The following is a 26,949-nucleotide window of genomic DNA, read 5'->3' as shown; positions in this document are numbered from 1 at the left end:
GATGAAGTTTCTTGCTTTAAAACATCTTCTCCAGAAGCTTTCAGGCTTCAAAATCAGCTTTGGTAATTCACTAACAGCTGAGCAGGGATTTTTAGGCTTTCGCTGAGTTCTAAGTTGTGAAACCAAAATCCCCGAGGAAAAGAAGTTTGCAAGTCTCCCTCAGCCTCCAGGTCATAGCACCTTTTCGGGCCATCTCTCATTTGCTCCTTCAGAGGAAGGCACTGGCCTCAGAAGTCTCCTGCTTTCTGCAGCCTGTGCTTTAGAGGCGCCTTCTCAAGTGTGGGTGAGCCTCACACTGCCCTGGAGAGCCAAACCCTGTAACGTGCTGAGAGAGCAGACTCTCTGCTCCTGGCATTTCTTTATATTCCAGCCCACAGCCATTCCCTTTCTGAGAAACCTAACCACTCTGTGTCCTTTGTTCCCTCCCTCTCAGCTCCCTGGACACATCTACTGCCATGAGATGTCTCAGCCAAGGATTTGGAGCCAAGATATGAAGGAAATACTTTAACCAGATGTGTGCCCATGCCTGTGACACTGAACTTTCAGATGCTGGTATTTAAAAAGATTGCCATCTCCCCTGCCTCCCAGCAGCAAGGTGAGTAATGGGTGGGACAGCAGCCTATCCAGAAAAACACCTCTTTTTCAAATGGAAGCATAGGAGGTTATAATTCCACTGCAAAAATTTGCTCCAGGCTGAAAACTTGGCAAACAAAAGCTTAGCTTAGGAATGATTTAAAAGGAAACAACAAAAAAGCATTAAATAAATCAGGGCAGTCATTTTGGGTGGAGATGAGGGTCCAGAGCTTAAAGATCATTCTTTAGTGGAGGAGGAGAAGGAACAGCTCAAAACAGAGTTGCATTTGGCTCTCAGCCCTACTATAACTAAGCCTTTCAAAGCCAGGAGAATAAACTTAATACAAGTCCACTCTCTAACCTTTTTGTCAGAGGAAAGCAAGGCCCCCTGTACTCTTTAAGGCAGAGTGGAAGCAGATATGATGGCATTAGCTGAATTCTTCCTATTGCCACTTTCTAAATATGGATTTCCTTGTACTTGAAATTGTAGAAGCACATGAAGTCATTAAGACTCAGTTTGCCCAAGAGGCAAAGAGGGGCAACCCTTGCCTTCAGCATTATGACTGTTCTCAGACCCTCTCTTACTCTGTGCCATACCACACCTGCTGCTCAGCATCCATGCCCTGCTTTTGCCTTCAGCATTGCACAAAGCCACTCCATAACAAGCTGGAGACATGAACAAGAAGATGATTGCTCCTTGCAGCTCTTATTTGGGGCTTGTTCACAGTCCTAGGCTGACAAAGCTAAGGGAGAGGAAGAGGTGCATAGCAGCAGAGACCAGGATACCTCTAGAGGAAAGGCTTTTTCAGACCATTATTTAATGTCTGAAAGGAGGGGAAAGAAGCAGATAAAAACATGCGCAGCAAACATGGTTGGCAGCACACTGGGCACAGGCCTTGAGAGACAAAGACAAGGCCCAGCCAGTTCCCCTGCCTTTTGTCATCTCCAGACCCCTGGGCCCCTGCAGCCTGTATGCCCATGCATAATTGCATTGCAGACTCCCTTTGTAGTGCTGTGACTGGGAGATTTTCCTGATGGTCTGGAGCCTCCACACATCATGTTAGGGAGAAAAGTGTAATTGTGGCATTCTAGACAAACTCCTCAACCTACAGAAAAGGACTTCACAGTGGAGTGGGTTAAACACTGGAACAAGTAGTTCAGCAAGTGTATGAAAGCTCTATCTTTGCATATTTTCAGAACTCAGTTGGATAAGGACTAGAGCTACCTGACATAGCTTTGCTAACTCTCCTTATTGCTATGCACACTTCTAAAACAGCCATCCCCTTGGCTGCCTGATGGAGTGCTTTGGCTGTAGCAGGTACCAAAGAACAATAGGTTAAATGAACGATCAAAGACTCCCTCCCACTGCATGGTTTCACTCCCATGTTTGATTCCATCAGCTTAAAGTGACACAGGCAGTCATGGTTTAGATGGGATGCTACTTAATTTTGCTCAGAAGAGGCCTTCTTTGAAGGGCAGCACAACTTAAACATCTCTGGTTTTGTAACAGGCTTTATAGTTTGCTCGCATATATTTTTGTATGTGTTCACAGATCATCCCTTCAAGCATCTCAAGGCTGTCTGAAGAACTTAGTGCTTTCCAGCCTTGTTTTGCTTCATATAAAAGAAATGCACTCTAATTCTGTCCTTTCTCCAGGCTTAATGAGGCAGAGAGAACCAGCCACCACAGAAAGTTTTAGAAATAGGTCTTTTTGTTCAGAAGGTTTGGAGAAATTTTGTGCTTTGCTTTGTACTTGCAATATTAAGAGATCTCTTACCTTTACTGCTATACTGTATGATTTGAGATCAGGTTGTCAAAGCATCACCTTTCTGAATATCTCAGTAGAGTAAACTCACTGAGATGTCAAGGAGGGCTGTTCAAGATGCTGATGCTTTCATGTATTGCCTTTTCTAGGGAAGACTGAAGCCATAGAGCATGGAATCCAACCCTTCTTCTAGCTACCCAAGGGCAGTAAAAACACCTACAGCTGCTCTGGAGCACTGGAACTTCCAGTTGTATATGTTTTCAGGGCACAAGCCACCTCAGGAAAGATGCTTTTCAAAAGGTATGTCATCTCTTGTTTAGACTAGAAAAACTGAAAAGGGAAAAAAAGAAAAACATTTCGCTTTGGCATCAAAACAAAGCAAATCTTTCTTTTTCCTAAGCTTCTTTAATTGTGCTTCATGCAAAAGAAAATGACACTGTAAAAATGAATGGGGATGAAGGTAAAGACAAGGTACTGGCATTGGAGATAAGGTTAAATCAGAGCCCAGCAGAAAGAATATGGCAGTGGAAGAAGTATAACAAGTTCATTTTATGTGCCACTGTGTCATGCTTCCCTTTGTTGCTCAAGAATGTTGTTTCACTGGTTCCTAGGGGTGTGAAAGGGCCATGCTGCTGGGATGATGTGACCCACAGACTGCATGAGCTACTATTGGGCTACCTTTTTATCTGGAAATTGTTGTTTTACTTGTATTACCGTTTTGCTGTGGACCAGGAACCGGTCTGGGCTTTGTAGTCAGAGGTCTTCTGTAGTATGCCAGCTGGTGGAACAGTACTGTGCAGGAAAAAAGTGCACTGAGAGCAGGTGGGCACTCCAGCTGAGTCAAGGGAAGTCAGTTTGCCTCTGTAGAAAGCATTCACAGTGGTCAGGAGGTTTGAAGGTACCCATCCTGTAAAGAGCTCAGAAGTATAAGCTAAATGCTCTTTAAAATAATGAAGATCTCTCTGACCTTTCCTTTCAAATTGAGGAAGCAGGACAAGATGCTCACAGACTGTATTGTGTGTACACATATACAGCAAAGGACAGGAGGAACCTCACACCCCTTGTCAGGAGGGGGAGTTTGTGACAAGCCCTGGCAGATACACACCTCCCCACTGCGAGCAAAGCTGTGCAGTCAGGCTAGGGCAGAGCTTACACCAAGGGCTGGCATCTCTCCCTCCTGCCAGTGTTTGTACGCATCCTAAACTGCTACTGCATGGTCTGGTGTGAGTCCTGAGACTGGAAGAGCCAGCTGGTAGGTCTGCAGTGCACTGCTAGAGAGCTTTAAGCCTGCTTGCTTTCATTCCTCTCCTCCAGTTCCCACTGCGCCCCCAGTCCTGCAACAAAGACTCCCACTGAAAAGCAAAGAAGTAGCTATAGTGAAAGATTCCTGAGTTGCTGCCCACATCAGCTGCTGCTGCTCCTGCAGGTTGTGGCTCATGTGATGGCAGCAAGGATTCAATTCCATGATTTTTGAATCCTTCCTCTTATGGCACTAAGTCCTTTGTGTGGACCCTCTTAAACCATTTAGAGTGGCCAGGAACTGATCAATGTAAATTTATTAAAGAAATGGAGGCGGAACTCTGCTTCCCTTCTCTTTTTCTGTGTTTCCTCTACCTAGAGGCACAGTACCCAGCTTGTTGTTAGCGCAACCCTACACAGAAAAAAATAAATTTAAAAAGCGCTCAGCCTCCTCCATCATTTGTTCTGCCCTTCATGATCACAAAGCCTGTTCTGAAGCACCTCTGTGTGAGCTCCAAGTAACTCCACTGTAACTTCCCCTTCTACCCCTTCCAGCATAAAAGACACTTTATAGGCTTTTGCTCTACAGGACCACACTTCACATGTGAAGGGCTTAGAAAAGGCAAAGTAGGACTCCTGTAACAGCTGTAACTCAGATGTTTTTGCACACAATATTAATTTTAGTTAATATAGATGGTGTTAACATTAATGCCTTAACCCTTGAGGAAGCTAGCTAATTTCCAGGTCGATATGGCCAGGGAGCTGGCTAATTTCCAGTGTTTTGGGGAGAGAGCCAAGAAGTGCAATGCCAGGGTGTTTCTGGCTGCTGGTGTTCCTGAGTGGACCACATCCGGGTCTGCACTTCATCCTGGGTTTCCAGCACTGTCTGCCACCCCACCACCCTCTGTGTGCGCCACGGGCTAAAGTGTCGTTAACAGCAGGGCTGCCATTACCGAGCTGCAGCTGCGTGTCCTGATACTGTCACCCAAAATGCCCAGAAGGGAACAAACTGGCAGCTTATTAACTGAGCTGTACAAGGCTGGCAGCTTACAAACAACAGCCACCGTGGTCTAGGAGTTTACGTGAGTAAGATGTAGCAAAACAGTGACACCATCACCCATACATGCTGTTACTGAAACATGGGTCTAACCAGGAAAAGGCTGTGGCAAGCAGGCAGGAGAGGAAAAGGGAGGGGGGATTTCAAACACTGCAGCCCAGAGAAAGAAAACCTTGCGTTCGTGTTTACGTCAGTAGCCTGTCTGTGTGCTGACCCCAGGCTCACCTGAGCCTTGGCAAAGCTCCCCTTTGTTCTGTGCTGGCGTTCAGAATCCAGAGTTATCCACCACTTCGTGACCCATTCCACCCAGACAGCCTGCCCATGATTGCTTCATAAAGCAAGACCAGGAATCAAAAACAGGGCATGTTTCCTGAGCAGAGATGGAAAACAGCTGTGCTGGAAAAAAGGAGGGGTTTTCTGGCTGAGCAGTGGAAAATACAGATCAAGGCCTGGTTGTGCAATCTTCTCTGGCTGGCCTTTGGCTGCTATTGTGGCAAGGGGACCATCTGGACTTGGCAGGAGGCTGCTGCCCGGTGATGGGGGTAGCAAGAGCCTCTGGTGACAAGGCTGGAAACCCAGAGCTTAGTTCTGCACGTTTTACAGATGCTTGGGAGGCTGAGAACTGACATCTGGTGATGCTGCTCTCACCACTGTCCTGCAGTCAGATCTGTCTGGCCAGTCCCAGATGGTGCTTGAATGGCCAGGCCTGTTACTGCAAAGGCACAGAGCTCTGTAGGGCTGCAGAACAGCAGCATCTACCCAGGTGTGAAGCTCAGTTCTGCCTAGTGCTCATAAAGTGCTCCCTGTGCAGCCAGAGCCAGGGGATGTGGTTATGTTGTCTGGCCAGGTTCCTGTGTCTGAATCCCCAGGGCCTGACTGGGGACTGTGAAGGGAGACTGACCAAAAGATCTTAGAGCTAGAATCTGCTGTGCCACTGCTGTCCTCTGAAATCAAGGAAATGCTATGTCTTGATTTTACTAATCTAAAATGCTGCTAGCTTCAAGCATGGCTTCTGGAAGAGTTCTTGATTTTTATAGAGTTCAAAATCTCTAATGAAAAGTAAAGGAACCAGCTGAGTCTGGATCCAGAGACAAGGGGTGTGGGATTCTGTCTGGTTTTTTTAAATCTAATTATTGTGTACAAGAAGGAGAGAATGGGCAAGAACAGAGAGGGAGAATTAGGTCTTTGCTTCAGAGCCAAATTATCCAAAAAAATTATCCTCTTCTGCTGAGAGAGCCCTGCAACAACATCTCTCCTCACTAAAAAGAAAGGGGCAAAATGATGAGAAGGCAGAAGCAAGGGAAGTAGGCAGGACCATGGATCACCTCCTGGGCTGATACATTCCAGCTACATTGGTCTCTCTTCTTAGCACCTGGAACAGCAGAAGACAGTATGATGGATGTTCTTTACTCTGCAGTGTTGGAGCTATGGATGATGCACTGTAGCTGCAGGGAGATTATGCTTTCTTACAACTGGCTCAGCTACTGAGCTGAAACATATGGATCCAAACCTTGCTCTGCAGCAGCTTCCAACAGCGTTCATCACTAAGACAGCACAACTGCAGGGCAAAAAACAAACCCAAAACTGATCACTGCTACAGAGCCATGAAGGGAGGGAAGGAAGATATGATATGGTGACCTGTAGCAGGGAGGAAACTGCAGAATTTAGGCAAGAGCAGTGCCCAGAGGAGATGCAGAGGAAAGCAGTTTTGTTCCAAATAGCAAATTTTTGAGTATTTATGGTTCTGAGTTGAGAGCTGAATGTGATAAACACATCCTTTGGAAGGGGTGAGAGACTTAAGGCTCTGCTGAGAGCAGCCAACCTCTCCTGTGGGAGATCCAGTTTGATTCTTCAGGTGCAGCTTATGGTGGCTGCAGGAGCCGCCTCCCACAGCACAAGAAAAGAAGAAGACAAAGAACAATGCATTTTGCTATGGCAGTGAACCTGCTTTAACTATTACTGGTTTAAGCCAGGTCACACTAATCCTGGTACACAGCAGGCTGTGCACAAGTGCACACAAAATCAATTTGCTAAAACCTGGACAACTTTGTAAGACATCCAGACAAACGAAACTCAGACACGATATTAATAGTTAGTAACTGCTTCAGCAGTCTTAGGACTTTTGAAAATGTAGTCTTACTTGCAGATGAAATCTCTAGTGGTTCAGTTTATCTTCAATACGAAACAGGATGAAGGCATATTTTAGAAATAATTTGCAAAGTGAGATGCTAGTCTTTCGGCCTTCACTAACCTGAAATTATTCTTTATTAAAAAAATTTCCTTCCTTTTTAACTTCTTCATGTGGTACCCGTCATGATGATTCTTTTGAAACAAACAAACATTCTCCATCTTTATCTACTCAGCAGAGTCCAAATGGGACCTCAACAGTGGCTGAAACAACATCTCATAAAAAAAAAAAAATGTTCCCATGGAAAAGTTCCAATTTTGATGAAATATTTCCTGCAAGAAAGCAAAAACCAAACCTATCATTCAAAGGTTTGACCCAATGTCTGCTCTTCAAGAGGGAGAAGGGTAGTGGAGAGGAAGCAAGCGAGTGTGGGTTTGGGAGAAAAGAAATCCTACCAATAAATGGGGGTAATGAAAGCAGAAGGAAGAAAGTACAAATTCCCAGGCATTCCAGACATATCTGGTATCCTTTACATCCTGCACTCTGCACTTCAGTTGTACATATTTCAGTGTTCCACTGCAGAGGCAGCTGCATTTCAGTTGGGAGTTACTGTATGAAGAGTTTTGTATAGTTGTTACAAGATCTTATGAGATGAAAAGGAGCTGACCACGGCAAAGAAAGTAAAATAGAACATGCAATCTTTTAACTATGCTAGAAACCACTTATGCCACAGAGAAATGGGTGCCAGGAAGCAAAAACTTCCAGAAGAAATTAGAAATAAAAGGGAAAAACCAGAAAAAATTACTGGTAGCTGGGAAAAGACTGCAGGCTCATTACCACATCCGAGATGTTGAAAAACAGCCTCTGGTTTTCTGTAGCTCTTCATCTGTTTTTCTGTTCATTTTTGTCCTTCTCTTTAACCTTGCTGGGTAAAACACATCTCCAAGGACAAATAAAAATTATTTTCTTGCCAGTGCTGCTGACTTTGCAACCTGTCAGAAAACAGACTAAACTTGAAGCTCCTTTAGTCAGTCACTTTAAAATATAGTCAGCATCGTGTTTAAAGAAAAAAATGAACTATATGAATTCAACACTAGGGTTACTCTACTGCATATTACAGCATTCTACCGGGCTCTGGGAGAAACAGCACAACTGAGCTGATGAGTAGTGTTCCAAAGGAAGTGCTACAAAATATCAGGCTTGGCTCTTGCAGTGTAGTGAAGATGCTTTATTTGTTTCAATTAAACAGGTATTTTATTAAAGAATTCTTAGATTAAAAAAATTGGCCTAGGAACCCAAAAAAATAGTATTTAGAACCCAGGTTCAGAAAATGTGAATTAATTTTGCTAGAGTCACATTTAACCTTGCCAAGGAAAAATTACTGAATTGTAACATTGGAGGGGTTGTAGTCTGCAGTGGGTGCTTCTGTCATCAATTACATTAATCTTCCATGGAAGCATTTACCCCTTTTACCTGCACCATAGGTGAGTGGAAAACTATAATTTCTTTTAGGAAACTTTTCTGCCTCAGCTTCCTTGCTGCTCCTCATAGTTACACTTAGAGCCCAAATAGTCTGGAGGGATTTATGGATTGGCAGGTCCACCTACCATCTATTATCTCTGGCAAACACTGCTTTCAAACTGTGGTTAGGATAAAACAGGGGTAACTTTTCAAAATCAGCTTCATCTTGCTCAGGGCCACAACAAAAAAAATGAAATGATGATTGGTCCATTATCCATTGCCTGCACTGTTTCTGTGTGCTCGCCTGGCCCACACAATTAATCCTTTCTTATATTCTAACAAGTGTCAGATTTTGGCTTATGAGCCAAGTGTAGAGGTGCATAAAATGCGAGGTTGAGTGCCTTTTTTAGGCTGTGTATGTGGGGGGGGATCCTCTTTGTGAAGTAACTGGTTCAGATCCATGGGCAAGAATAAATGAAGAGAAAACATGGAGAGAGTCAGCTATAGGAACAAGGCGAACTCTAGAGCAAGAGATGTAATTTTTCAATCAAGCTTTTAATGAAAAGATCATAAAATAACAGTTTCTCATCACTGTACATTAAGACTGCAAATTTCTGAATGCTGAGATCATATTATAATTTCTGTATCTTTTTATATGACACTTGAGTTGAAGCCACAACTATTGTGGCTCTGACCTGAATTCAAGCTCTTGAAGGAAATGAACAGAACATTGCAGCAGGAATGTTGGCCTTTCCCTTGACCTTCCCTCCTTTCCCCCTCCCCAGGAAACATCCAGGGCTTCCAGACTGACTGATAGTTAAGGCTTAAAATGAAAAGACCCAAACAAACAAAAAACAAAAACCAAAAGGGGTGATGCAACATCCCTTTTTCAGTTGTATCGAAAATATTAAAATAAAATGGGGAAAAATATCCAGCCAGCCAGAACAAGATCCTCTCCTCATAGAAAAGTTATCCCCAGCCAGTCAAAAGTCCCGTGGAAGGTCAGAGGAACAGCTGTACTCAGAGTGCTTCGATTGGTAACTTGTGACAGAGGAAATTTAAACCAGCCCCACTCCTCAGGGAAAGCAGCACTATGAAGTGGGTCCCTAACTGCCAACAATGCCACATCAAGTGTGGTGGTTCAGACCTGCCCCACCACATGCCACAGGGGCTGCTCTGTTCCAAAAACACGGATCCCCTGACCCCCGTGTTCAACACTGGCCTTCAAAATGCTCAGGAAAATTTGGGAAGGAAGGAAAGAAGATGGTGGCAATAGGAAACAATGGAACAAAAATACATTTCTCTCTCTAAACTGATGTTTCAGGATCTTTGAGTTGTTAGTTTAAACAAGGAAAGCAGAATAAACAGCAGTTTTGATGTGGCAGAAAGATGAACCAGGGCTGAAACAAAGGAGTCTTCCTGACTTGGAGGACCAGCTAGGAACCTTACAGCAGAGCTGGAACTGCCTCACAAGGGTTCACAAATCTTTTCCTTTTGCGAGGAAAGCAGCAAATTTAGTGAGTCTAACAGGAAGTAATCAAAGGTGAAATTTCTTACCCTATTCTGAAAAAATGCAAAATATGAGGAGTGGAAAGGGGCTGAGAAACAGCTTTTCCTTTTGCCTGCTTGTCTCCTGCACCAAAATCAGGATCTTAAACTACCATGGGACTTAAAACACTGCAAAAGGCTACTTTCAGCCACTGAAAGCAACCCCTAAATTTTCTTTTTCAAGAATATGGCCAGTTCTGGAGTGCAAGAATAAGCTTATAAAAAGAAAGGATTTTACAGAGACTTTACTGATGTTGAGCAAATAATTACTTAAACAAAAACGATGAAAAAATGCCCAAAGTCTCTTTAATTATTCTAGAATCACAGCTCTGGGTTAATTTAGATTTTAAATTCATGCTTAAACAAATGTTTATCCAAATGTGCCACGTCAATGATGAGCATTTCTGGTGTCTGGGGACAGCTTGATGTTTGCTACCTAGAGCTTCTTAAACCCAATTAAAACGTAGGGAGGTTTTGTCTCTTTGTTTTTTTTATTTGCTTTTTCCTTAACTCCAGTACTGCTGATTGGAAAGGTTTCAGAAAATGGCAAATATCCAGAAATCAGCAAACATCCTTTCTTCATGCTAATTTGTAAGGCTGTAGTAGGTGCTGACTCCACCAATACTGGAACAAGAGGCTTTGTAAAGCACAGCTTCTCCCAGGGGCTCAAGCCCCCTGTGCTGTGGCAAACCTGACGCTTCAGTATCGTTTGCAAGGCCCACCATAAGACGGCACAGAGGCTGTGGGCTTTGGCACGGAGCTTCCTCTGCCCATCCCAGGCCTCGACTCCCCACCTGAGATCCTTATTGCTACCACAGTAAACAGTGAGGGATGAGGGACACTTTAAAAAGGAGCTACATCCTGTCCTTCAGGCTGGACAACAGACTGGTCTCAGTCACAAGCTGCAATCAGAAGCACACAGCTATTCCTCAAGTGACTTTTACCTTCTCTGGATTTTGCCAGCAGTCACCTCTGATTTCATTTTGTTTCACTAAGTGTACTGGATGTTTCTCTGGTCAAGACCCATATTCCTGCTTTTCAGAACTGAAGCAACATGGTAAAATACTGTTAACCCAGACTTTGAACCTGCACTGCTTGAAAACAATGCTTTCCACACACAAGAGAGAGGAAAACAAAAACAAAAACCAAAACAGGAATCTTAAAAGAGTGACACTGTAAATTGAAACATTTAAATACAGCAAAACATAAATTCCTCTTCTATGCAAAGCTACAAAAGTCCAGTCTTTGTATTGTCTTCACAGGTTATGGTTTATGGCTATGCTGAGTCTCTGAGATTCCTTTTTTCTTTTTTTTTTTTCTTTTTTTTTAATATATTTTTTTCATTTTTTGAAATCCTGTAGAGAAGACCCTGCGGACACATCTTTGTGTTTGCAACTTTCTGAATTACATTGCAAAACTGTGCATACAGAATCTGAGAAATAAATACATTCATTACTGCACATACATATTGATACAAAAACAACACTGTCAAATAGTGTTTGCACCATCTTTGTTAGATATTAAGACCAGGCAAAATTAATATTTCATTTTCCATCAGCCCCCCCTCAAATGTTTGAGGTGGCTTTGGTGTAGAAGGTAAAAGCTACAAAGGGTCAAGACTAATGATGGGGAGCTTTCTTAAACCTTTTTATTTTTGGCTTCAGCGTTATTTTAGCAAACCATCCTCATTGGTCATCTTTAAACTGTTCTACCATGCAGATCAGCTTAGGTCTCCACCTAGGCAGCCTTAGGAGTTTTGGTTGGGCTCTGTGCAGGACTGTAAGGTCTGGAGTGAATCAATCCAGCGGTTCCATTACGGGGGCCCAGAGGACCCGGGGAGCCCGGCCCGGGTCCCAGCCCAGCCCGGGCCCAGCTGGCACAGGACGAGGCCGCTGGGTGCCCGAAGGCAGGGCCGGCAGCGGGCTGTGCTCTGCCGCGGCAGCGGCCGCAAAGCCTCACAGAAGCTGCGTGTCGATAGCTCTTTGGTGTCTTCTGTGATCTTTGTGGCTCCTGCTAACAGCCCCCAGTGCACAGAGCTGGGCCTTTGGGGATTTTTTGCCAGGAATTTGGTTTTGGAAGTTTTGCAGTAAAGCACTGGAAAACAGCCCGGCTCCCCATGGCTAAAATTCAGGAGATGTGCTGGGTACAGCAGCTCCAAACATCTTCGAACATCCTTTCTTCTCTCTAGAGCTTCTCGCATCTCCCTTTGCCCTCTTGGTTCCCTCAGACTCCTCTGAGGAAGAGGGAGGCTGGAATGCCTCTACAATAGTGCCTGGGTCTCACTCCCAGCAACATCTCTCATGGATTGAAGAAAAAAAAAATTCTACATGCCATATTTCTAATTGCCCACCCTCTCCCCACCCTCCCGGAGCAGTGCTGGAATGCAGGCTGGGACACAGATTCCCCCTCCCAAGCTGGGGAAAACTGCGTAGCCTTCAGCAACAAACCAATGGAAAAAGCAAAGATTAATTTTGACTGGCCCCTAGATCTGTTGAGGTCTGAAACTGTAAAAGTTTATGTAAACAATGAGATAAATATATTAGTACTTTTCTGAGCCAAGTGAGGTTCCATACTCATTCAAATGTGCTTTGGTTTAAAAAATAGTTTTGTGAATTTGGGTATGAGCTTCTTATTCTTTTATACAACTTTTGCTATTTTATCTTTTTTTTCCTGTTATTCCGAAAACATTCTGGAACTAAGTGACTAAAGCATATACTTAAGCTGCCTGGCCTCTTTTTTTTTTTCCTTTTTTTTTGTTTCCTTTTAAATTGTTTTTTTTTTTTCCTCTTGAGGCTCTTTGTGTATTTAAAAAAATTCAAAATAAAATTAAAAAAAAAAAACAAACTAAAAATGCAGCTCCCTCCCCCCCCCCCAAAACTCTTAAAATCTTAAATATGAAACTAGTGTTTTGCTTTCTCATTAAAATACAGAAAAATGTTGATACAATACTATGTCGTACAAATGCAGTTGAGTGTTTAGGCCCCAAGCAGGCCTGAAACAGTCCCTGAAGTTTTGAGTATTATTAGTTATTCATTATTACTGTCACAATTTGGAAAACGTTGTTTATACTCAGTCTATGGAACACAACTTTACACAGCTATATGCAAAAAGAACATAATTTCCTTTTGTACAATACTCTTGCTGTACACAGACTTTATGTCGTACTGTTTTAAGTGCTGGGGAGGGGATTTAAAAAAAAAAAAAAAAAAAAAAAAAAAAAAAAAGATGCTCCAAAAAAGAGTTTTAAAAAAACAGCATTGGGTCCTGAAAGTTCAACGTAATTCTCAAGGCTTAAGACAGAAATGAAGACGGGGCCTGGGGCAGGGGAGAAGCTACATCACCACACACATGTGAAAATGGAATTCAGAGAGGGGAGCAGGGTTTGCCTGCCGAGGAGCTCCGGGCCGGGCTGTTCCCGGGCTCGGCTCCCTCGGTCCCAGCGAGAGCCGCTGTCCCAAGGTGACTTCTGGCAGCTCCAGCCTGCCGTCCCCAGCGCCACTGCGGGGGCAGAGCCGCACCCAAAGCCGCAGCACGGACAGGGCCCGGGCCCGGGACAAGGACAGGGCCAGGGCCGGCCGCAGCCCTCGCGAACGGAGCAAAGCCCCGCTTTGGCGGTGGGCCCTCGGCCGGGCGGCTCCAAGGGGAGCCGTGGGTGGCTGCAGGGGAGGTAAAGGCAGGGTGAAAGTGCCGAAGAACTCATCTTGCACAGCTGTCCCTGGGCCCTGCTCAGATTCCCTCTGAGAGCAAGGTAGATGGCACGGCCTTCCCCGTCCTTACCAAAGACTATTCTGGGGACATTCTCGGGGGGGAGGGGGCTGACAAAGAATCTAATTCAATATATATTAAGAAATGTGGAAGTGCTAAAGACGCTAAAAGCTCACTTAGCCCCCGAAAAGAAAAGAGCGCGTCTCAGCACACTTGGACAAAACCAAAAGTCCATGCACCCCTCCCGCGCTGCAGGGCTCGCAGGCGGACAATGGCACTGGGAGAAGCACACGGGAGCGGCTGGAGAGGGGCGAGTGTTCCCTGTAACGTGACACCAGGCCAAGGCTCAGCGCCCTTGGGTTGTCTATTGCTTGGAGCCTGGATTCCAGTTTCCTCAGTTCAGTCAATTGACCCAAAAACTTCTCATGGACTAGTCTACCTTAAAAAAAAAAACCAAAAAAAAACCAAAAAAAAAAAAAATCAAAAAAAACCAACCACCAATAGAAAATGAAGCTTATATTTCTTTGTTTTAGTCAAACATGCTCATTTTTTCTTCTTTTTTTTTCCTTTTTGGTCAAAACTTTAAAAAATTGTTTGTTTTGTTGTTTTTTGTTTTTTTTTTAAAAAAAAAAAAAAGACAAAACGTGAGGTTTGGTAAAACTTACGCAGAGAAACTATACTGGTTTGAGTGAAAAAACAAAACCACCAAAAACCAACAAATGAAAAAATGCAAGTGTAAACCTTAGTCGTTTCAGAAGGGATGATTCTACTGGCTGTGAATTTTTACCACCACAGTCACGGGAGGCTTGAAATAAGCCATAGCTTTCCACAAGGTCACGCCAACAAAGTCAAGGGGGCCAAGAATCGGTGGGCAAAGTTCTCTGTCTTCTCTCCTAAACCAATAGCAGCTGTTGGCTGTGATGTCTTAGGCAGATGTTGCAAGAACATTTTGTTTCTTTTTCTTTTCATTTTTTCTTTTCTCTTTTTTTTTTTTTTTTTGTGTGCGTGTGTTAAATTGTCTAAAAGGGAGGATATGAAACACTTTGGTTTGCTTTCTCCTCCTCTCCCCCACCTTATTGCACTCTGGATTCTAGTAAATTATAGGCTGCTATGCCCTCACCCTCTGTCCTGCCAGGTGTTTACAGACTGACCCAGATGTGCTGGGGGAGTGGAAGATGAGGGGGACATTTTCCCCTCCCCATAGTATCCAGACTCAATAAACAAAGCTGGAAAGGGCCCAAAAAGCTCAGAGAAGTTTTTTTGCTTTTAGATAAAAGTGACTACAGACAGCCAAGAGACTGCAAATTGAGCCAGCCCAAGCAGCCAGCACAGCCTCTAGCTCAGTGTATTTTTTGCTTTGTCTTTGGCCGAGCTTTGCTTTAACATTTCTCTAGTTGACTTTTGATGGAAGGACAGGGTGGTAAAAATCCCTTAACTTTAATTTAGCTTCTACTTTTATACATTTAATTACTTACAATTAAAAAAAAAAAGCCTAATCTTTCACTAACCATCTTATTGTTCTCATGAATTCAAGAGGTAGCAAAGGTAACAAGTCTGTCCACACAGACTTGCTCTTTAGTGAGGGAGGAAAGCTAAAAACATACACACACACAAAAAATAAAATAAAAAAATAATAAAAAAGTACCTATGGAACTTGTAGCAAGTCCAGCCTACATCAAACCCCCTCCCCACCCACCCACCCTAGAATTAACCTCAGACCTTCCAGTTCAAACATTCACATAAACGTTACAATGGTTTTTCCTTTAATAAAACAAGTACCTCTAAGCAAAGAATATTCATACGAAACTACTAGAAAAGTAAAGACGACCCCCTGCTCACTGAAAGAAATTCCCAGGGCATCCAGTCCCTGTTCAGTCATGGGTAAGGCAAAAGAGGTTTGCATGTTTTATGGGAGAAGGTGGCACGTGGTTATGTGTGCCAAGGACAAAGATCAAAACCAAAATGGGGAGGGATGGTAAGGGAGGCTTCGCCATTTGTTAAGTACTGGGAATGGTGCAGCCCTGAGAGCTGCTCCCCACACCATCACCAGCCCAGGGGGACGGGGTGGGCTCCACCACTGCTGTGGCTTTCCCACAGTCTCTGGAGGGGCTGCCAACCCTGTAAGGTGGTCCACAGACACAGCTTCTGCACTTGAGAATGCTGTTATTTCACAGCTACTTAGGCCACTGAAAAGGTGTGTTTTGTTTTTTTTAAATGGCAAGAAATACCCCTACGGAGTTTGGTTTTAAAAGGAGGTGAGTACAGTGACAGGAACACAGAAAGAGGCAGGGAGGGGGAGCCAGCAGAGGCTGAAAGTTCCCCAAGGTCCCCCTACCTTCTCCAAATAAGCAATATGGCAATGAAGTCAATGTGTGCAAAAAGAAGAGGCATTTCTTGCCGGGTCATCAAAATTTGAAGGGAGACTGCGACTAAATGCATCAGCTTGGCTGTGGACCTTTCTTTTTTTAAAAAGAGGAAAAAAAAAGAACTTTTTTTTTAAATGTTAAAGCTACATTTGTTTAGGCCTCTCATGACTGAACAGAGTATGGGGAGTTGCCCCCTTTTTTTTTTTTTTTCTTTTTTCTTTTTTTTTTAAGCAGCAAGTCTACAGAAAGGTAAATCACTGCGGATGGGCTTGAAGCTCATTCTGGAGTCTTTGGCTTATGTGGGAGAGGTATGCATTCGCAGGTGGCTGATCAGATTGCGCTGCTGGGTGAATTTCCCACCACACAGTTGACATTCGTAAGGTTTTTCTCCTGAGTGGACACGCATATGCTCTGTTAGTCGGTACTGCCGGGTAAAGCGCATCCCACATTCCTCGCAAGCAAAGGGCTTGAGCCCCAAGTGGCTGCGCATGTGCCGTGTCATGGTGCCACGCTGTGTGAACATCTTGCCGCAGATGTTGCAAGGGAAGGGCCGCGTCAGCCAGTGAGTCTTCTCGTGCTGCCGCAGCGTGGCTGGATCCTTGTAGCTCTTCTCACACACTGAACACTTGAAGGGCCGGGACTCCGCAGCATAGGACTGATTGGGGTTGGACAAATCTTCAGCTTCATCCTTGCTGCCGTATGTGCCTTCCTCCTTGATGTAAAGGTCTTCCTCGGTGTGCGTTTCCACGTGGGCATTGAGCTGCTCAGAGCTCGGGAAGCCTTTGCCACAGGGGATACAGACATACAGGTTGTCACCATAGGCCACTGGCTCAAACCCCTCCTGCCGATAGACATAGTTGGCACTGGTATGGCCGCCACTCTCACTCTCACTCTGGCCACTGTCGTCACTGTTCTCCTTACCGTTTTCTACCTCCTCCTTACATGGGTAGGGCAGGTCTGCCCCGTAGGCCCCGGCCAGACTCCTCTCCACAGACTTGGACAAGGGCCCCAGCAGGATACCATTGGGCAGCCCTTCACCCTCGTCCCTGTCTTTGCCCCCTTCCTTTCGGTCAAAGGCGTTGTCCTTCTTGATCCACTCCTTCTTGCGGGACGAGTGCCGGAGGCCCTTGCGCTGGCTGCTCTCTGTCAGCGAGTGGTGGCACTCCTCGCTCAGATCCATCTCCATGGGGTCGCTGCTGTCTGCCATGCTGTGGGGGGCTCCGACGCCAGACTCGTCGAACGATGAGGCACTGTTGGCTGCAGGGGCTGAGGCAGATTGGGGAGAGCCGTGCTGGCTCTCGCTGTGCTGCGTGTCATCGTGGGAGGCTGCGACAGGGAGCGAGGGGCTTTTTTTGGACAGGTCAAGGCCTAGCTCCTGGTCACCGGTGCTCCCATTCGCACTGCTGCTCCCACCACCGTTCTTGCTGGTTCCCCTGCTTAAGGAGTGACAGTTCTCTTGGTTAGAGCTGCTGATGAAGACCTCGTCATCAGAGAGCTTTCCCTTAGACAGCTCCTTTGAGTGCGAGCCCTTCAACCCCTCATTTGACCCTGAATAGCGAGCTTGGATGACTGAAGCAGTGGAAAGTCTCTGACTCCTGGCAGATCTCCCAACACCAAGGCCACCGGCCTTGCCAGCAAAGGACTTGCCGTTCCGCTTCAGCTTCTTTCTGCAGAGAGCTGCCAGGTCGTGCAGTTGGAGGTAGCTTGCTGCGGTGAGGAGAGCATTAAAGTTCTGTTCACCAGGCTGGTCAGTCGTTAAGAGCTTGCCAGTATAAATAAAGTCCAAGATCTGCCGGAACACGGTGGGGTTCACCATGTCCGTGTCTAAGTTTATCAGGTTGTCATGCAGGACAAGGGATTTGAAATACATGCTGCTGGCTGCCAGGATGTTCTTATGGGCACGAAACAGGGCATTTTCTACCACAATGATCACATCACAGAGGAAACCTTTGGCTCGTTGCTGGTTCAGCTGCAGTAGCAGTTGTTTGGCATGATTTGGCAGTTCCATCTCCACCTTCTCTTCCTCTCACCTTCACCTTACCACCTGAAAAACAGGAGGATGAGAGGTGTAAGCTTGCTGTTTCCACTAGAACAGGTTACATTTAATAGACTGGTTTAACACAGTGCAGGCTATGTAAGGCTTGACACTGACTAGGGAGATCTGAGTACATTGAGCCCTGCAAGCTGTGATCCTGCTGGGAATACAGAGAGAAATATTTCTCTTGCTAAGACTTGATTCAAGTCTTTCAAAAATCAGATTTGTAATTATCTTTTTACAAAAGCAATCATTGTTGGCTGGAATCACTATTCAAAAGATACCAGCATGAAAACAATAGTTAGGTACAGGGGAAAGCTCTTCTCTCCTGACACAGGCTTGAAGGGAGGATGAGAAGCTAGAAAAAGAGGAAGAAAAGAGAAGCATCTACTTCACTGTCATTTGCATATCTGAGCATGTAAAATAATTAGCATAAGCTGCAGCTTTCCTGCTTTAATGTGTAGTTTGTTTCTTGGCTGTTACATGTTGAAATAACACCCAGCTGCTCTGGAGATGAGAAAATGACATGTAGCAACTAAATCCACTGAAGATGGAATTACCCACACTGAGGTGTGAATGGGAAGCCTCCTTAAGAGTATGAAAAGCTGCTTTAAAAACCACTCCCCTGGCTATGTCCATATCCCAATCCATTAACACGCAGGGTTGGAATCAACCCTCAACTAGCTGAAATTCAGGATTCTGAGCTACCTAAATGTCACCAATGTCTTCATAAATCTGAAACATTTTTCTTAAGTTAATTTTGTTCTGTCTTTAGTTTTGAAAGAATTTTGTTTAAAATAATAGAGTCAAGTAACATATCTCAAGTCACAGTTTCTCCATCCTGAAATAGTGTAAAGAGAGAAAAATTGTGGTTTCCTGCATATAGTTAATGCATTTCACAAACAGTAGTCATGATGTATTTTAGTTTAGATGTTTATACTGGCCTTCCCAGTAGGAAGACTGTAGGAAACACCCAGTTTGAGATATGTCAGAACTAACTGCAGTTGCACGTTTGGTAGATACTACAATCCATAAAGCCCAGAATTCAATCTGGGACTGCATTTGGGAATCCAAGATCAATTCTAATTTTTTCCCCATGTTTTCTTGGGTTTTTTTTGTGTGTGTTTGTTTGAAAGTGCCAACTACTACTTGCATTTATCCATTAAAATGATTTAAAATAGTTTCTGAGGTTCAAAAGGAGGAATTAAACACCAAATTAACAACAACCACCACCATTGAGCTCTGTACTTCCTTTCTTCCTTTCCCAGTTCATCATATTATTGAAACATTTATCTTATTGAAGGAGAAACAAGCCATAGAGAAATTAAGAGCTTAAGTTCTCCCTTAAAATCATCATCAGTTAATTTTTTATTGTTTATGAGTTCTGCTACCACACTCTGTCCCATCAGAGTTCAAATGATGAAGCATTAGACTGCATTATGTTCCCTCTGTGCCAAGTATAGGTACACAACAAAAAGAAATAAGGAGTGATGCAGTTAGTATAAAAAATTGCTTCCCTCAAACCTGATTCTTACTATGTGATGATAAATAGAAAGATTGCATTTGGCAGAAAGGTGGTAAATTCGTATCATTCATTTCTGCACAACAGAAGTTCTGCTTCATGAAAAAAAGCTACCAAAAAGTAAACAACTGAAATATTTCCTCCAGCATTGCTGCTTGACTACCCTGGTACTTTTCCCAACAGATCTGCCAAGCAGATGCCTCCCTTCCACAAGACACAGCTCTTTGCTTGTTTTGCTGGTCAGCCTGGTGCTTGCTTATGCTTATGGTGGAATTTCTTGGTGGCTCTTCAATGCAGCAGCACCTAACTTAGCATCCACAGAGATCACTCTGGCTCATCACCCTGACCCACAGCTAAAAAAGTTGCTAGGTTGCTCTGCTTTCCTGTTTGAGTTTGTTTCAGCAATGGATGGCAACCCAAAAAGACGGTGGATTCACCGTGGTGCCTTTGTGCACATGGATGTTGTTCCCAGAGCTTGATGGCTTTAGAAAGGGTGGCAGCCAAGAGGAGGAAGTACAGGCTTGCCATGGTGCTAGTTCCTCCTATAGTGTTTCTTTAATAGAAACTCACCCTGTAGAATCAGAAAATATGACAGGACAGGGGCTACCTCCACTGAGCAGTGCTCAGAACTTAAAAACCAAGTTCTGATGTAATTAGTCACATCAGAGTTGCAGGATGGAGGATGCAGCATGTCTGGTTCTAGTGGATTGCTTCCAGAATTGCTGATTAAGGGGAAGAAGCAGCAGCACAGAGGCACAAAATACCCACTTTTATCTAGCCAGGCCAGTAAGAGCCCTTAATTCTGGGTCACTGAGATACATCGATAGGGGAGGACAAAAACATGGCTTGCAACTTAACAGCACCTCGCTATATAAATGCGTCCTGCTCAAGATAGCAAGAAACAGCCTACTACTACAATTTCACTACAAACATCATGGTGCTTTTCCATGCATGTAACACACAAAATCCCTGGCTATGATTTTTAAGTGTTCCATAAAGGACAAATATGGGAAAGGAAGGGAAACGGTACAGCCAATATTTTCTGCCTAAACAAAGTAGTAGTAATAATAATAATATGATGTTACTGAAGTTAAAGTGGGCTTATTTCCCCATGATGTAGCACTTAAAGCAGAGGTCTAGAAATCACTATGTTTGAGTTGTCTAAGCCTTAAGGCTTACAACAGCTATTAATGCAGAATATTTGAATATTTTTAGCCGTTTATTTTTTACTTTTTTTTTTCTTTCTGCCTTAAATGATATTGAAATCAGCCTGCAGAGAAAGCCCTGGAAACAGAGTTAGAATTCTAATTCTGCTACTGACCTTCATGAAAAAGATAATGTTATTATTACTGAGTATGTTCTGCAGCATAAAAACTAGCATAGTACAAGTTGTTTAAATTACCTCTATTTGTTTCACATGTCAAATTTAACAGAACTGTTCATGTTCAGTAGGACATATGTATAAGGTAGGCTAATACCTTCAGTGGATTTCAAAAGCAGTGGTCAGGTGTAAGCAGTATAACCCTGCCTATCAAATTTGAATTTGTTAGCTGAAGTCTAACGTGGATTTAACAACCCCAAATAAATGAATGTAATGAAACAAGGCAGCAAAACCTTCAACGAAGCTTAGAGCATTGTGTTTAAAATGGTGTCAGAATTGCCCACCAAGGGCTTTTACCAGGACAGGAGTGTGGCTTACAGAACACTCCTTTGGCTGATATCCCTTTGTTGACAAAAGCCTTATAGCAACCTGCCTTGTGTATCTTGTGCAGTCCTCAACAAAAAAATAAATCCAGTCCAGATACTTCATAGAGGCTACTTCAAAACCCTTCTTTGACCATGATGCATTTCAGAGGTGGAGGAGGAAAGGTGTGTTGGAAAAGTTGTTAGCAAAAGAGAAGCAGGCATTATTCCTTAACTCATGGCATTCCTAGAATCTCACTTCTAGCTGAAAGCATGGGACCAAGGACAACTGTGAGTTTAAAAGTTATTTGCCCAAACAAATGGCAGGTGCAGCCTTAGAAAGCCCTTGCTATCCATTAGTTTGCAGAGAGAGTCTCTTAACAAACCATAACATTTGAATAAAAACACTACAGCCCCCCAAAGTCCTAAAAAAATCACAGTGGGTTTATACTTTTTGTATTTCAGTATCATTTTTAATAACCCTTCCTTTTCTGTTTTCTGAAAAAAAAGAACCCAGAAAAAAATATATTCCCAGTTCAGAGAAGTCCTGGTTCAGAAAAGGCTCAAGTGCATTTCCAATAAAAAAATCCAACTCCCCAGACCTCAAGAACACATAAATGTCTCACTGGGGCCACAGTCTTTAAACATTGAATGTGGTGTGCAAAATTTCACCCCTTTGCATTTAAAAGAGGATTACGGAAGGCTCTGGACAAATAGCAGCAGTGATGGTCTTTTCCTATATTCAGCTTGGTTTCCTCACATTCAAGGCACACTTTTTTCAGAGCAGTGAACTTGCTCAAATACTTCCATGCTAGAAGGGAATGAAATGAGGCTTAGGCTCTCCACTACCTCCACCATATCCATGACACTGAGACACAGCACATGCAAAGACATGAGAAGTACAGGGCACAAATCACAGAATACAGTAATGCTGCAAGCAGATGCCACACATCAAACAAAGCTTTGCAAGCTAAGAGCCAACAGCATCTTAATACGCAATATTGCCCCAGGAGCTGGGTAACTGCGAGCTGCCGTGCCCAGCCTGGGGCACACTGTGACCCCGTGGGCAGCAAGGCTGTGCGCAACACACAGGCTGCTCCTGGAGCTGTGCTGCTCTCACTGCACAGCAGGAAAAACTTCATTAGCTCTCAATTTGCACAGACTCTGGACACCACAGAAAATGAAACTGCTAAACAGAGGAGAAGAGAAATCCCTTCACCCCTTCCAACAGTATAAAATCTACGTATTCACTACAGGTTTGATTCTCTTTAATATCACTAAATCTCTACCTAAAAGTAATTGCTGAATGAATGCTAAATGTATTATTTTAGCAACCTCTGGCAGGAGATGCTATTTGATTTCATCTCTGAGTTATAGATTGCAGCACATGAATATTGTTTACCTTTTAAGAAGCAACACCAGTGAAGCAAAGAATCAATCATAAACAGATCTAAGGAATCACTCATTTCACGTAGAGGATTTGTGGCTGGATGAGAAGGCTAGACACCAAGCACTTGAACAGTGAGTTAACAGTACTGCAGATAAAAACCAACAAACAGATTAGATGTGATGTATCAAATTAAATGCTGTTAAAACGTCAGCCTACTGTGCATGTTGTAATAGACCCAGGAAAAGACAGTGGCCTGCTTACTTATTTCTCCACCTTCCCAAGCAGTTGAGCTGCACTGAGCAGACACTGCAGCAATGAGCATGGAGAAGAATAAGACAAAAATGAAATCCACTCTTTCCTACATTGCTCTCTCCCACCAATTTATGACATTAAAAATGCTGTGTCCAGCTGCTGCTGGAACTGAATGAAACTGAAACAGATGACTTCTGCACCCTTCAGTTTCAGATGAACCAACTTTTTTTGGAGCACTTAACGACCCCACTGGCAAAAGAGTTTTCCTGTTCCCCACTGACTCATCTGATCATCCTTTCCCCACATCCCAACAGAATCAGAACCCTCAGAGGTGTCAGTGTAGTGGGTGGTTCACAGCCACTAACCTGCCCCCAGGAGTTGCACTTGTCAGGTCATTAGCCCGTGAGTTTTAAAGGTATTCACATTCTAGAACAGCAGAAGCATGAGGAGAAGTGCGGGAACTGTTAGTCCAAATGGTTCCCTATCTCCAGCCCCTGTGAGCAGTCAGATGGCAGAATTCAGAAGCTGAGGCACAAACATGCATTTTCATCACTAGCAGTGGAGCAGCAAAAGCTCTGTGAAGAAGGCTCAAGCAGAAAACAGGATGCAGCACCCTTGTTTTTCTCACACAAATATTTAGCACTTTAAAATAGCCAAGACCAACATGTGAAGCTACTCAGGCAGAGGTCTGCAGAGCTGGGGGAGGGAGAGAAAACATGCAGGACAGATCAGGATGTGCAGCTGATTTTGCAGGTGTGGGCATGGAAAAGAGAAGGAAAAATGGAGGATGGAGGGTCATTTTGCAGAGGAGACCACATCAGCAAACTGAAAGTGGCCCTTGTTTAACTTGTTACATTCCAATTAGTGCCAGGCAGAACTGCCCTCCCAACTCCCTGAGGCAGCTCTTGCAGGACTCCTGCAGAAACAGCACAGCTTTGCTTAAGGACATGAGCAACTGTCTGGTACCTCTGTGCGGCAACATTTAGATATTTGGGATGTGGGCAATACCTGCTCAACTGCTACCAGCTCCTGTCCCAAAAAGGAGAGGAAAAAAAAAAAAAGAGTAAGATCCCAGTCCCTTCTCTCATATTCTAGAGCAACAAGTACGGCCTGACATGGCTAGGCCCTTCTCTACTGCATGGTAAACTTCCCAGGGAAGGGGAATCTTCATGGGTGAAAAGGGTAGGGGCTCTGTGCATGAAAGCACTAAAATCAGGAGAGCAAAGTTGATTTCCAGTCAGTGCAAGGCTGCAGCAAAGCAGAAACACCTTGCTATACAAGCTGAAACTGTGAGCAGTAGAATGCAGATTTAACCACTTGGTTGCCGCTTACCATGCCAGGTACATTGGGCTAAAGGCACCTCCATCCAGTGCTGCCCGACGTGCCAGGTACATCCCATGATGTTCCATTGAAATCACAACAGGCCATCAATAGAACGTGGCTGCACAGATGCAGAATGGAGAACCAGCAGGGACGCTGTTAAATGCAATTGAAATACTGCAATCAAAATTGAAACGTACATTTTAAAACAGCCACCTGCCTTAAATATGTAACTGCTAGAACAACCTCCCCTCCACCCATCTCCCCACAGCTGTTGAACTGTGACGGAAGCAGAACAGAAGTACTCTGCAAGTTTCTTACTGATGCTCTCTGGCCACTTACATTCATGACTCCCAATAGCACTGAGCTTCAGTGGGACCAGTTCACATGTATCCAAAACCAGCAGATCCCAGGATGTCTGCACCAGCTTCCTTCTGCCCAGAAATTCAGGTAATGAAACATCATCACCATGTAGAAAGAAATGCCTCTATGACAAGAACAGCCTGGTGCCAGAGCTTTATGGTCTCATTCCCAACACAGTACAGGCAGCAGAAGAAAAACTTCAAACCTGATCCGCTCTGGTGTCCCCATTACCCTGATCCACTTCCCAAGCCTTTGAAAATATCTTTTAGAGATGTTATGGCATTGGACCAGACTGGATACTTTGGTGCAAGGTGGGAGAAGACGACACTGTATACCCTCTCCTATTTAAAATGATGCTTCATTGATAATTTAATCTCCATTCTTGGAGACTGGAGATCAAGTTGATTCATGGTGAACTGCAGCTTGTATGAGTGTCGCAAAACTAAAGATCTATAATTCCACCCTCCCCTGCCCAAAGGAAAAAGCAATATCATCTTTTCCATATCAGGGAAAGGCACATATCACAGATACCCCAGGTCTGACAAGCTGGTTGTATCCTCTGTAGTGCATATCCTTCCCACGGAGTTCCTCTAATCAGCTCCAGCGGGATTATCATGGAGCAGTCTCAGGGCAGATGCTAAGAACAGGTTCCTTTCTACAAGTGGTGATGCTGCCCCAGTGAAAAACAAACAAAGCCCAAACCCACCAAAAACCAGTACAGAAATAAGCCTGCAGCCTGGCAGGGATTTAACATGGGCTTTTAGACCCTCATGGTGAAGTGAAACATGTGGACAGCTCTTATCACATTGATGGCTGCATGTCTCCAGCTGTGTTTCTGGAGATAGAAATCTTACATTTAAAAAGCAAGAATACTATTGATTATCAGCCTTAAAAGATAAAAGGCCAAATGAAAAAGACCTGTAATACTTAATGTTGAAAGAGCATAATGGAGGACACAGGCCTGAGAAATGGAATGGGTTGTCATGAAAAGGAGAGAGTATAAGAAGATAGTTCATTCTTCCTGAGCATCTGCTGGGCTTAGGCCCAGGACAGTGTTCCCATCATTCCCACCTGCATACTTATCCCCACAACTCTGTAACCAAACTCCTTTCACACTGAAATAATAGACCTTTTGTATTCAGATCACCCTGTTTTGACTGCAGTAGGCTGAAGATTTAAAAATCTTATCAATACAATGAAGAAGTGAAATGTAAGCAACTGTTTGCCTACTGACCTGGGCTGTGCTCAGCCAAAAGCATTTGCTGAAGTAGTCTGAACAGAGCACTGCCAGCACGGACAGGCCAACCCACAGTTAACTACCACACTTAAAGCATCATGGGCCAGAGCCCCAGGAACTTGGAGTTCCCACCTCTCCAGAAGATCACACTCTGCACAGCATTAGAGCGACCTGAACTCTGGCTGCATCTCCCAGCATCACAGCTGCAGAACCCTCAGCAATACCAGCAATTCTCCATTTAACACAGGCTGAATGCTGCATAAAGGTGTTTCTTGAACAGCAGCTCACACATGAGGGTTTCCCACCCAGATTACATCAAATTGCCACTGTACTCTTGCCACTGTGAAGCAAGAGCTCTTCTCCATAGTTGTATTTCCCCTCTAGGGCAGAGTTTAGCAGAGAACTGCTTCAACCAAAGGTGTTTCCTACTGTTAGAACATCTCACTGCAGTCAGAAATGAAGCTTCCTGCCAACTCCTAAACAGAGTGCTTGTATATTATACATTTGTTGTCACTGCTGACACATAGGAGACGAGGACTACCCAAACCTCTACTGGGAGGAGAAGGGGAGCGGCATGGACCTTGCAGATCTTGTCAGCCAGAGTCCGGCATTAAAAATTCCTGCTTATCTGCAGAGTACAGTTGATCTCAGGAGCAGAGCAGTGGCACAAAACAAAGCTTCAGAAGCTTGTGACCACTTAGTGACCAGCAGTAGACTCCAGGCTCTTCTCATCCTACAACTGAGGAAACTCAGTTTTAGTTGTACCTGTGTTGCAAGTAGTAAAGGCAGCTCCAATGTCCAGTGCTAATCTCATTTAATTCATTTATTTACTCCCTATTGCATGAAAATAACAACATATTGAATGAAGTAGCTCAAAGGCCCCTTTGGTAAGCAAAATTTCTGTTTCCCAGCCACCTCTCAGCCTGTACAGAATTCTCTCTTTACAATGCAAGAATTTAGGACGTGACTAAAGGATCGTTGCTACCTCCCAGTTAATCCTAGAGAGTGTCAGGCTTGGGCCATATCCTTCAGTAAGGTAGGCCACTTGGCAGGGGGTGCATGGGGTGACAACCTCATGCTGAGCTTCTCTCTGAGGGCAGGAGCACACCTGGCACGGTGGAGGAGGAGGAATGTCATGACCCTCTTCCAACCAAGACTGCCCTACAGGACACTCCCAGCTGCAGCACTGCTTCAGGGCTCTGAGTCACCACAGGTACAGGCTGATAGCAGGTTGTGAAATGCAGTAATACTGGGGCAAATGCGTGACCCTTTCAACTGTCCCTGCAACTGGGGAGGGATCTCCAG

The 26,949-nt window shown here is 44.2% G+C and overlaps 1 protein-coding gene and 1 long non-coding RNA gene across 7 annotated transcripts in view; one reads left to right on the top strand and one right to left on the bottom strand.

Annotated features, from left to right (window-relative positions):
* Positions 1–26,949, top strand: part of LOC137484755 (uncharacterized) — a 134,805-nt gene that overhangs the window by 80,374 nt on the left and 27,482 nt on the right. For 3 of the 6 annotated variants that reach the window (XR_011005010.1, XR_011005009.1, XR_011005014.1), the window contains exons 2-4: positions 434–595; positions 2,488–2,638; positions 4,133–4,204. This is a non-coding gene — a long non-coding RNA (uncharacterized lncRNA). Of the gene's footprint in view, positions 1–433; positions 596–2,487; positions 2,639–3,652; positions 4,099–4,132; positions 4,205–5,237; positions 10,917–26,949 lie in introns of those variants that run through there. The other 3 variants (XR_011005011.1, XR_011005013.1, XR_011005012.1) reach the window with 3 other exon arrangements.
* The window catches only part of HIC2 (HIC ZBTB transcriptional repressor 2), a 72,208-nt gene continuing 60,477 nt past the window's right edge, over positions 15,219–26,949 (bottom strand). Inside the window, exons 3-4 of the mRNA XM_068208857.1 lie at positions 24,057–24,200; positions 15,219–17,886 (exon numbers count right to left, since the gene is read on the bottom strand). Of these exons, the coding sequence (XP_068064958.1) occupies positions 16,138–17,850 (1,713 nt within the window). The 5' untranslated portion in view covers positions 17,851–17,886; positions 24,057–24,200 and the 3' untranslated portion in view covers positions 15,219–16,137. The remainder of the gene's footprint in view (positions 17,887–24,056; positions 24,201–26,949) is intronic.

The sequence above is a fragment of the Anomalospiza imberbis genome, chromosome 18 (assembly GCF_031753505.1).
Source record: "Anomalospiza imberbis isolate Cuckoo-Finch-1a 21T00152 chromosome 18, ASM3175350v1, whole genome shotgun sequence".
In the NCBI taxonomy this organism is placed as follows: domain Eukaryota; kingdom Metazoa; phylum Chordata; class Aves; order Passeriformes; family Viduidae; genus Anomalospiza; species Anomalospiza imberbis.
This window is presented reverse-complemented; position numbering and strand designations above follow the sequence as displayed.